Raw genomic sequence first — 12160 nt, forward strand, 5'->3', positions numbered from 1 at the left:
AATTGCAATTGGCCTTTTGAAACGTGATAGCAGACACAAGTACAAAAAGGGATGGTGACATTACAGTTTTTGACTAGTTTTGTTTTATCAAAAGCTATGTTCAGACCATATATTATGAAATGGTTCACATTTTCTATTTTTGACTAAATAGGCTTTTCTGATGATCGACATCACATTATATTATATCGAAACGAGTTTATTAATCTTGAAACATGTGTTTATCTTCACATAGTAGAGATCAGCAATTTAGATTTTAAAATGCAATACATTGACTTCCGTACTAGGTCAAAATATTGGTAAAATGTAGCTCATTTCCAAACTTGTAGCCTCTTTTAAAATCAATAACGGATCCAGAAAATGAAACTCGTGGGGTCGAACATAGTGAATAATATTGTTCTCATGTTTCGGTACCGATGAGGTTCTCTTTGTGGCTTCATTTGTTGTTATATATCGCCCTCAATATCGTCATTGAAGTAATCAAATTGTGCACTCTGGATATTATCGTTGTCGTAAACTCTTTTTTTCGGATCAAATACATCATCAAAATATGTAGCCTATGAATCAAAACTCGCATCGAACAATATCTCATTTTTTTCTCCACTTGGAAAAGTTTGAAATTGATGAAGTAAAATCATATAAATAAGAAGTCTTTTGGATAAAAAATGACATAATAAATAAGTTCATTGACATTGCAATTAAATTTAATTCTTAATCATCTTATCCATCATTCGAATAACTAATTTAAAGTTTTATGAAGCTATTACACTATTCCTTTTTAATATTTTGAAATAAATCTTATTTTATTATTTGCAATCGAAAGAAGATACTATACTCCATAGCTACGAATCCATTAATTTTTTGAAGAATATGAATTACATTTAATGATTAAATGCCTTATTTTCTCAGTCCAGCAATTTAGTTGGGTCCCACAATAAACCTTTCTTTTTCGATTCCATATTACTATAGTTTTTTCTCAACTCAATCTTTTCACTTTAAGCAACTTATTTTTCAAATTTCTTCTCATCTCTCTTGATTTCTCATCAAACTTATGTACACACCAAACACCACATCTACTATCTTCTCTGTTTGGACAGACCATGGGGTCAACGACAATTTCAAAGACCGAAACTAATGGAGTTTCTCGGCCCGCATTGGCCAGTGATGGGATCAGCCGACCCCACCGATTCCACCTAGATCTGTCATTTATCAAAAGTACATGAACTTTTATTTAATTTTTGTAAAAATTACACAACTTTATAATAAATGATAATTAAATTATTTTACCAACATCAAACTAAAATGAAGTGGAATAAATTTAGGCGGGGCATATTATTTAGAATGATATGGCAACAATTTCACGCAATTTAGTTGATAAAATGCTTTGAGATTTGAATCACCGCAAATACAAGATTATTGATGAATCATTATTGATTTTTTTCTTAAAGAAAAAAAAGGTAGAGTATGGAACACCATCTACAACTATGAAAAAATTCACTTATTCACACAAAATTGAACTCAAAATATGTTACTTCCATGTTCTATAATAATAAAGTCATTTTGTCATTTTGATACGATCCATAATAGTAGAATCATTTATCTTTTTAGTAAAAATCAACGCTTTTCTCTCTCTCTTTTACTTTATTCTCTATATTATTTTCTCTCTTCAACTTTATTATCTTTTTAAATAATACATTACACACTTTTTTCTTAATCTCCATGCCCTAAAAAATACTTACCTCCACTATTAGAGCATCCACAATGGCGGCTAGCCCACCGGCTAGCTGATTCGCGTCGCTAGCCGGTCGGCTAGCCGAGCCATTGCGACCGGCCAGCCGAAAATCGGCGAAAAAATCGGCGTGGGCTAGCCGATTTGATGGCGCTGGCCGCCATTATGGCGTGCCGATCGGCTAGCGCTATTTTTTATTTTTATTTTTTAATTTTTGAAAAACTATATAAACGCGATTTTCTCTCTCACTAAATTTCTGTACAAGAGCAACATCTAGCGATCGACAACAACAACTAGGCCCAATACAAAATTAAGACCTAAAACAGAAACATGTCATTGCGTCGGGCCGGGGGCCTCTCCGTGCCCCCGGACCCCCATGGCAAGGGGGCGTCGCCCCCCTTGACCCCCTGACTCGTTGACCGGGCAGCGAGACTCCTGGTCGGCTAGCGGCAAACTATAACGGATTCAAGGCATAATAACATTTTTTAATGTATTTTTTTAATAAATTAGTGAGGAGTAGAGTGGGGCGGTGGCTCGTGTGTGGAAGCCCGGATTTTTTTTATTATGTAATTTTTTTGATTTTTAGTTAATGTAATTTTTTTTATTTAAATAAAATTAACGAATTTTTCCCGTATATGTGTCGTAAATTTAATTCCATATTTTGTGTTTAACTCAGTAAATGTAGTTGTTTTTGAATTATTTTTATTGCGGCTGGCCTATGAGTGGCCTAAATCTGATGTGACAGGTGGATTTTTAGTGCTGCTGACATGGCAGAGAGAGAGAGTGGTTGGCCTGTGGCTGACCTATTTCTACCATGGATGGATGCTCTTGTGTAATGGAAGGGAGATGAGTCAAAAGGTAAGCTCTGCCTATAGCCACTTGAACTAGACAGTGGACTAGACTTCACTAAAAGTTCGAAACTTTTTTATAACAAAAAAATCATTTTTGAAATGTACTCTAGACTTTGGGACCACATATATGTTCCAAAAAAATTACTCCTAGTCCTGCACCTTAATCGTTATCAAAAGATATAAAAATGAATTTCATAACCATTTTTCTGAGTTTAATGAATTGCATTTTTTTAGTACGGTTACATACTGACATTTCTCTTCAACATAATTTTTTCAGGGATACATGAAACTAATGATCAAATAAATGTGAATATTGATATAAATTTTAATTATTACATACCAGATTATGGATTACCCATTAATAATTTGGTCCTCCATGCCAAAGAGTGATGACCAAAATAGTATGAATATTTGACTTTAAATTTTAGTTCAGGTGCAATGTACCAGCCAAATATTTTTATAAATGAGTATTTAATTTCAATAGTTGATAGTCATTTCACCTTAGTTAACAATAGACATCGGTCATTATTATTATATGTACAACTGAGCATAACTTTCGACGTGTCTAATTTGGCTTTAAGGGTTCACATTATTATTATAGTGAGGAAGAATTTCACCTAACCCATTGATTGGACATAATAGTTGCTTTTTATATGTTATCTAAATTATTTATCATATGTTATGTGCATAATAATTCGGGTGTAAGATATGTACAGTATTTTATTTCACCTTTTCCCCTCCGACACAAACTCACATGCCTTGAAAATTTTATAATGGGCAAGATAATTATGAGTATTTGATAATAATTTATGTTTTTTTTTTCTTTTTGTTCCTTTTGTAGAATCTTGATATTTATTATGTCGGATGATATAAGCTAAAATTCAAATCTTTCCAATAAAGCAGCTGCCATTCTAGCCTTTTTAAGTTATTATACAAAATTGTGTTACAAAGAAGAAGACATGTGACACTTGACATGATGACATATCACAACTTAATTTATAAAACGTTTTCATTCTCTCAATTAATTCGAATTGTAACCATATAAATACAAGTATATACTATTATTTCTTTAAACATAGTGACATATTTTTGTTTTATATAATTATATGTAAATGTGGATTAATAGCCTTGTCGAGCTAATAATGTACTGTATATCATTTCTATAATTAGTAACATATTTGTTTTTTTATATAATTAGGTAAATTGGATTAATAGTCTTGGCATAGCTAATAGTGTATATAATGCTATAATAAAACGTGAGAACAAACAAAGAATTCAACTTTAACACGTCAATTATATTTTCGGTCCGGTAAATTTTTGATATTGAATCGATTCATCGTAAAACGATGTTTTTATACATGTAGTAGCCGCATGTGATAGGACGAAAAAAATGTCGGTAACAAATTATATTTATTTTTCACTGTATAATTAGTTAGAGTAAATATAATATACTTACAATATAAAATATTATTAATAATATATTTGGTACATTTTCTTAATAATATAATATATTTATTTAACTTAAAATCATTTTATTTTCTATTACTCATTTTAATATTTTCTTTTTAACTTGAATTTAAGTTCCTCATAATCCTCCAATATTTAATACTCCTATTTGACTTTTATATGCGCCAGCTTGGTAAGATTCTAAATAATTTCAGATAATTTCAATAAAAATAGTACTATGATAAATAGAATGAAAGCATGATTTGCAGTCATGTCTAAACCTTAATTTCAAACTATATACTCATTAATTCACTATTGATCTCTACATTTCCTATCAAGGTCATAGAAACGAATAGACTACAAAATCTTTAACAAATTTAAAATCAATAAAAGTGGCCTATAGGCTTTAAGCATTAGCGGATACACATTTTAGTGGGAGATGGCTTACACCAATATTAAACAATTTTTTATTTTGTTTGTATATATTTTTGGATTTGTGTTAAAATGACAACACCTCTTAAATTGATACCGTGATACCATATATACAACAATATTATAAACGCTACATAACAATATTCAATACGCTAGACAACAATATAGATTGTTGTCTAGCGTGTTGGATATTGTTGTCCGAGAAAAATTGTTGTATAGTGTATAAAATATTGCTGGCCGTTTTTTTATATTCTTGAACATTTTTTTTATTGCCATATGACAGCTGATTATGCGTCCACCTGTACAAATGATTGGCTAGAAATGATGGTATGATGTTACTTTAAGAGATGGTGACACCCTAATACTGCCCTACATTTCCATATGTAATTATTTTAGTTGAGTTTAAATCAAGTATGCTTACATTAATAATTGAATTTTATAATATTTATTCACATTTTCCACATATGAATTACCGATGTAATCAATTTAGAATGCTACCAAACAATATTTAGCCATTTAGATCGTTATATTTTGCAAATTAAATTACATTATCTGTTCATAAATCAGCAATAAATGCAATATATAAACGGAAGGAAAAAAGAAGTCCATTATTAATTTCTTGTCAAGATTTGTTGTACGTCAACAATCGACTCGTCACACTCATAAATCAGTCCATTATTTTCAGACACCCCTTTTTTCAGCTCTCATTCTTTTCAATCCGCCACTGCTCCCAGCATGAATTCTTCAGCATAAAATGGAGAAAAGATCGCCTTTTTACCGATTTTCGATGCTTCCCTGAACCTAAATCATCTTTTAACTCGACAATTTTACAGTTTTTTGGTGGCGTGGAGGAGTGATCTGCTGACTAGAGATGGAGGGTGGGCTAGTTGGGTCGGAGATTCATGGCTTCCGCACCATGGAAGGTGCTGATTTAGCTCATCTCTGCATGCCCGCGTTGTGTTTGTTTAAATTCCATTTTTGATAGTTGATCAATTTTTGGTAGTTTTTTGGGGGTAATTGATCTCTGCCGGTCAACATTTGGGTTTAGGGTTTTCAGTGGATTTATTGTCCTTCAATCATGAGATTTAGAGGGGTTTCTCTTATTGCTGCTTTGGAATTTATGCTATTTTTGGTCTGATTTTGACCAATAAGAAGTTAGGGCCTCGACCTACTTTCCAGAGGAAAGATAGTGATTTTCTAATGAGAGGTGTTGATTGTGTAGTTATTTTCTAGATTCTGATTAAGAAGTCATCTTAATCTTGCTAGTTTATGTGAGTAGTTCTTTTGTTGTTGTTAAGCAGTTCAGGCAAGATTAGATTGACTTGAAGCTGACTTAGTGCTTACTTATGTTGAATAATTTGGCTAACTGTGACATTGGACAGATTTGGATTTCCCGAATATCTCGGAGGAGGCCACGTCAAGATGGCTCCGACCAAATGAGATTCACGCGATTCTCAGCAACCACAAGTATTTTTCTGTTCACGTCAAACCCATGAATTTGCCAAAAAGTAATACTACATTTTCTTATGTTTATGTGTTTATTTTACATTTGTAATTGCTTGAATCATTCCTCTACACATCAACAATGGACGTGGTTGTGTGGGATGGAGTGGGTCATGGAAGAGATTGGTATCAGGTTGACTGACTTGATGAAGTTGTGGTGAGATAGGTGGCACAATTGTGTTGTTTGATCGTAAGATGCTCCGGAATTTTCGGAAAGATGGCCATAACTGGAAAAAGAAGAAGGATGGAAAAACTGTTAAAGAAGCTCATGAACACTTAAAAGTATGGTCTTCTCTTGTTCTAATATCGGAGACAGTTAAATGTTGTTTATTTTAGGGGAAAAGGAGTATTGAACTCTAATGAGCTCTAGTGGGTCTATTCTTGATTAATTCGCTTTTTAGAAACATTTTTTTGGTTACATGTATCAAGATAAATTGAAGATTTATCGCTTCTCTATTCTGCACAAAGAAGAGCTACTTGATACTAAGAATTTCTGGATTTATTTGGTCTTCCACTGACATGCCAGCATTGTATTGGTTGTCATGAAGGTTGGCAACGAAGAAAGAATCCATGTATACTATGCTCATGGAGAAGACAATACTACTTTTGTTCGCAGATGTTATTGGCTTCTTGACAAGTATGTAACCATTGAACACCACTGGAGTTTAGACATTTTCTTTGATGTGTAAATTAGTATTAAGCTTAAAAGTAATTTTTCCGTAACTCCTGCATCTGTTGCAGGTCTCTGGAACATATTGTTCTTGTGCATTATCGTGAGACTCAAGAGGTTTGTGTCTGTCAATCAAACATTTATTTGCATTGAATGCAACTTAGTGTTTTTTGTCTTTTGATGTAGTTGCAGAACTCCCCAGCACCAACGGTAAAGTCGCCGATTGCTACTTGGACTTTGCCTGAAGGATCCGAGCCTGCAATAGACTCACTGTATTATGATGGCAGCATGCCAATCTTAGGTAATATCAAATTTGCTCCAAGTATGCACTTTAAGCCGTTCATTCCTCTTGGAAAGAGATGTATTCCTTCTTAGAGAAACAGAGGCTTCGGCTAGCCACGACTAAAGATTGAAAATTGTCTAGCAATGCCCCTGAATTTCCTTATTGTATACAGATAGTCATAAGTTCCATATTACTTGTCAAATATGCACTTGAATCTACATGATTTGAGGTGACGCTAATGTTCAATTTATCTCTTGATATTTCAGAGCGTAATGACAGTGTGGTGATTAAAACTCATGAACAGAGACTTCATGAGATCAATACACTCGACTGGGATGAGCTTGTGGTGCCAATTGATCCCAACAACCACAATTCACCACAAGAAGGTATGATCCTTACATGCTTATTTTCTTTAGAAATTGTTCAAGCTAACTTTGGTGCGTTCAGTGTTATTTATTTATTTATCTTTCTAGCAGGTAATAGTGCAGGATTTGAGTTGCCAAATCAACATCACATGAACAACTATAAAATTAGCGTAAGTAGATCAATGGTGTTTGTTAAATTTTGCAGAACGGACCACTTATTCTCGGTTTTTTTTATGAAGAGTTACTAATAAGCATTTTGATTCAGAATGATGCAAGATCAACTAATAAATTATCACCAGAAAGCTCGGACAACAGTTACTCTGGACAGGTTGCTCACTCAGTCAATTACAAAATCCCCAACAATTCATCCTACCAGACAGTGGGCCATGAGACAACTTTTAGTTCGGATACTAGAATTTCCGGACTTGTGACGTTAGGTGGAGCTGGTAATGGCATGCTTTCCGTGGGTGCAGACAGTTCACTATCACCGGATAGTTTTGGAACAACACATGTGATTGCGGGATCTCCGGAATCAGTTGACAATCAATCCTTGGAATCCTCACTTTTAAATCCGCATCAATCCTTCTCGTATGACATGAAGGATAATCATCACCACTCTCCATTGGGGCAGATATTCAACGTAACTGATATCTCCCCGTCATGGGCTCTTTCGACTGAGGAGACAAAGGTATACTTCCAATAATGCAATAGTAAAGTGCTTCATGGCTTACCATTTGTTTCTCTAAGTACTATTCGAGTCTTTGAGAATGAAGCAAGAAATTCATGGATTCAATGGTATGTCAGAGAAAATGGGATAGTTATTGTCTCTAGATATCATCAATCATGTAAAAATTGAGTAAAATGTTCAAATTAGAAAAAAAAAACAGAGTAGAGAAGCTGCACAAAAATCTGCAAATTGGATGCAAAAATATAAGATTCATCAATTTGCAGTAAAAGATAAAAATACTGTTTTCGTGTTCGAATTTACCTGTTACTACTGACCTTCTGAACTAGTTTTTGTGCAAGAAATAGTGTTTTGACTCAATGATTGATATGCAGATCTTGGTAGTGGGGTTTTTCAGTGACGGGCACCAACACCTTGCAGATTCCAAGCTGTATCTTTCTTGTGGAGATTTGGTCATTCCAGTCGAAGTTGTACAAGCAGGAGTATTCCGATGTTTAATTTCATCTCAAGCTCCTGGATTGGTGAATCTGTTCATGACTTTCGATGGTCATACACCCATCAGCCAAGTCCTCACTTTTGAATTCCGTGCTCCTATACAACCCAAAGGATTCGTTTCAGCCGAAAACATAGACAATTGGGAGGAATTTCAGCTCCAGATGAGACTTTCTCGTCTTTTGTTTTCATCATCCAAGGACTTGTTGAATATCTACTCGTCTAAACCATCCCCGACTGCTTTAAAGGAAGCCAAAGTTTTTGCTAAGAACACTTCTGGCATTTCTCATGAATGGGGGGATTTGTTGAAAATGATCGAAGAAGCGAAAATGTCTTTTCCCCGGGCAAAAGAAAGGCTGTTTGAATTGACTTTGCAGAATAAGCTACAGGAATGGTTGCTAGAAAAAGTGGCGACTGGGTGTAATATTACTGATCGTGACGAACAAGGTCAAGGTGTTATTCATTTGTGCGCTGTCCTTGGATATACGTGGGCAGTTCGCCTGTTTTCGCGTTCTAGCTTATCATTGGATTATCGAGACAAATATGGATGGACGGCCCTGCATTGGGCTGCATATTATGGGAGGTATGGTCACGGATTCTTGGTGCATCATAATGGTGAATTGGTGCTTTAATCTGATGTTCATGATAATAATAATAATAATAATAATAATATTATAATAATAATAATAATAATAATAATAATAATAATAATAATAATAATAATAATAATAAATTAACCATCCTCAAAAAACTTTTATATAGGTGTCTCTTATGTTTAATTCCATGCTCCATATTACCTCAGCAGCTTGTTTTTTTTGGCAAAAACTTGTGCACATCTTGATGCACGGTGCATCCTCTTCAATTAGGCTTACAATCCTGAATTGGGATTTATTCATCCCAAGTTATGGTTTATTAATCAAAATTAGGATCTTATTACAGTGAATGTATTGTGCACTCTAGGTTTGTTAGCTAGCAAATTGTTTCAAGACCTTAATACAATTGCTTCAAATATTTCCACGTAATCCAGTCTATGTTTAAAATGCAGGGAGAAAATGGTGGCAGTCCTTTTATCTGTCGGGGCGAAGCCAAATTTAGTCACAGATCCAACCTCACTAAACCCTGGTGGATGCACTGCTGCTGATCTTGCTTCTTTGAGTGGTCACGAGGGTTTGGCAGCTTTTCTGGCTGAGAAGGCTTTGGTTGCCCAATTTAAGGATATGACGTTGGCTGGAAACGTTAGTGGCTCGCTGCAAACAACCACAAATGACATGGTGGACACCGGGAGTTTCACCGAGGAGGAGGTGTATTTGAAGGATACCCTTGCAGCTTATCGAACAGCAGCTGATGCAGCGGCACGTATCCAGGCTGCATTCAGAGAACATGCTCTCAAAGTCCAGACATTAGCAGTTGAGGCGTCGAACCCAGAGATCGAAGCACAAAACATAGTTGCAGCGATGAGGATCCAGCATGCTTTCCGCAACTACGAAACACGCAAAAAGATCGCGGCCGCCGCCAGGATCCAGTACAGATTCCGTACATGGAAGATCCGCAAAGATTTCCTTACCATGCGCCGTCAAGCCATTAGAATTCAGGTAAGTTGAGCTACTTATGCTCCGGTTTTAAGCCGGACCCTCTATTGCATCATCATGCAACTTCTCATATTCTATCCGCTAATAATGGCCACACATCGAGGATATTTAGATAGTTACCTAATTTTGTTTATGAAAATTCACAAAAATATTACTCCCTCACTTCCAAGTGAAGTGGGATGGGGGTAAGATTTTCATGGATAAGAGATACTTAAGAATGTCCATAAGCAAAATTTGGTAGTTCTTAGACTTCCTTGACCCGTGGCAAATATCCGTACATGCAATATGAGATGTTCCACTATGATGTGACGTCCTAGCATCAATTGACACATTGCCCAATATAGTAATGGTCCGATACTCATTCGAGTTCTTTTGATGCAGGCTAACTTCCGCGGCTTCCAAGTTCGGAGGCAATACCGTAAAATCTGTTGGTCTGTTGGTATCCTCGAGAAAGCAATACTGCGATGGCGCCGGAAAAGGAAAGGCTTCTGCGGACTTGAAGTCCAAGCTGATGAGACTCTGCGAGATCCAAATCAAGAAAGTGACGTGGAAGAGGACTTCTTCAAGGCCAGCAGGAAGCAAGCTGAGGAGCGTGTCGAGAGGTCCGTTGTCAAAGTGCAGGCAATGTTCCGTTCGAGACGAGCGCAGGAAGAGTACAGAAGGATGAAACTAGAATGCAATCAAGTACGGTAGACGGATAATTCTTCACTTTTCACCTTGTTTTTCATCAAAATTTCTCAGAGCTCTGATAATAGTCATTAATGTTGCTCTTTTGCAGCTGGAATACGAAGAACTACTCCGTTCTGATACTGAAATGGGATGAGAAAGGTGTTTCTAGCACGGTAAAAAAGCTCATCTCGACTCGACTGGACTCTGCGTAGATTTGTAAATTTTTAAACTTGAGTAGGCCCTTTTGTTTGGATGATTGCATCTCTCCCCCTTTACAAGTTATATGGAGTTTTGGGGGAGGTCACTTCTCTTACTAGTGGATCTTGATTCTCATGAATCTTGTTTGCTGATGGCCCCTTTTTAGACACAAATGACTAATATAGTGCCTCTTTAGTGTTTTGCATATGTTGTATATATATTGATGATGTCATATTGTACACATGTGTATAGTGATGATGTCACAATATACTTGCGTATTGGACTCCTTGCTTAATACTTAATATTATGCAATTTGTATATGGAGTAATGTTTTTTAGGAAGATAATTTTAACCTAATCAGTATAATGAAGCAAATGATGATGAAAGGCAATTCAGTTGGAAAGTGCATAAGGTTGGTAGGTTGTGGGATTGAATCACTTGGTGTATAATAGTAGTTCGTAGTTCCACTTATGTACCAATTTATGCCTTATACTGTATCATATAGTATTCTTCAATTGGTGGATTATAAAATTTGATGTTTTGAGTAGATATAGAATTTTAGTTAGTTTTTGTAATAATCCTCAACCAATAAAGATGACTTGGAAATCAACAAGTCGAAACAAAGATCTGCTTTCTCAAGTTTCTTGATTTGTTTATTATTGTTTTCTGATAAATTATCTCCTGTCACTCAAGCAACCTTGGCTTTGATTTCCATTTCCACGATTTTCCACCGTGACTAGTCTAAGTTCAACTTTTAATTATTTAAATGATATTCCATCTTTCCCACTACAAGTGAGACATATCTTTTTCTACTGTTGTTTTGCAAAGATGATAATAAATAGTTAGAGTGGAGAGAATATAAAGTAATAAAAAGAATAATATAGAAGAGAGTCGTACGTACATTATCATCTACTTATTTTAATTTATCTCAACTCTAACTATTTATTATCATTTTTGCAAAACAACGTCCGATTTGGAGCGCCTCACTTGTAGTGGGAGAAGAGAGTACAATAAGATAGGATAAAATAGATATGCGAATACAATACTCACTAAATGAATATTTAGTTAGTTAAACACATAATAAAATGAGATAAAAGAAAAAATAGATATGTGAAAAAATAAAGTAGATGAAAAAAAATAGATTAAATATATTGATTTATATATATAAAAAAAAGTAGGAGTAGTAGCCTAGTAGGAAATAAGTTGGGTGTAAAAAAAGAAGAAAGCAGAGAGAGAACTAGCACGACCCAT

At 35.0% G+C, this 12160-nt stretch overlaps 1 protein-coding gene across 2 annotated transcripts; it reads left to right on the plus strand.

Moving 5' to 3' along the window:
• The first annotated feature begins 5088 nt into the window (after positions 1-5088).
• On the plus strand, positions 5089-11229 carry LOC125194321 (calmodulin-binding transcription activator 6). 2 transcript variants are annotated; one of them, XM_048092482.1, is made up of 13 exons: positions 5089-5378; positions 5838-5963; positions 6125-6240; positions 6507-6595; positions 6700-6745; positions 6815-6929; positions 7178-7297; positions 7388-7446; positions 7542-7964; positions 8336-9036; positions 9499-10045; positions 10424-10726; positions 10821-11229. In XM_048092482.1, the coding sequence occupies exons 1-13, from the start codon at positions 5327-5329 to the stop codon at positions 10863-10865; spliced, it is 2742 nt and encodes a 913-aa protein (XP_047948439.1). In that variant the 5' UTR covers positions 5089-5326; the 3' UTR covers positions 10866-11229. The 2 variants fall into 2 exon arrangements, with proteins under 2 accessions (XP_047948439.1, XP_047948440.1); XM_048092483.1 differs by having other exon boundaries at positions 6821-6929.
• The last annotated feature ends 931 nt before the right edge of the window (positions 11230-12160 follow it).

The sequence above is a fragment of the Salvia hispanica genome, chromosome 6 (assembly GCF_023119035.1).
Source record: "Salvia hispanica cultivar TCC Black 2014 chromosome 6, UniMelb_Shisp_WGS_1.0, whole genome shotgun sequence".
Lineage (NCBI taxonomy): Eukaryota > Viridiplantae > Streptophyta > Magnoliopsida > Lamiales > Lamiaceae > Salvia > Salvia hispanica.

What these genes read in the sequence shown, in the direction of transcription:
- LOC125194321 (XM_048092482.1), top strand. Translation starts at nt 5,327, where the DNA reads ATGGAGGGTGGGCTAGTTGGGTCGGAGATTCATGGCTTCCGCACCATG. An exon ending in ATTATCGTGAGACTCAAGAG is followed by an intron (nt 6,746 to 6,814) that starts GTTTGTGTCTGT and finishes CTTTTGATGTAG; the next exon opens with TTGCAGAACTCCCCAGCACC. An exon ending in CCACAATTCACCACAAGAAG is followed by an intron (nt 7,298 to 7,387) that starts GTATGATCCTTA and finishes TCTTTCTAGCAG; the next exon opens with GTAATAGTGCAGGATTTGAG.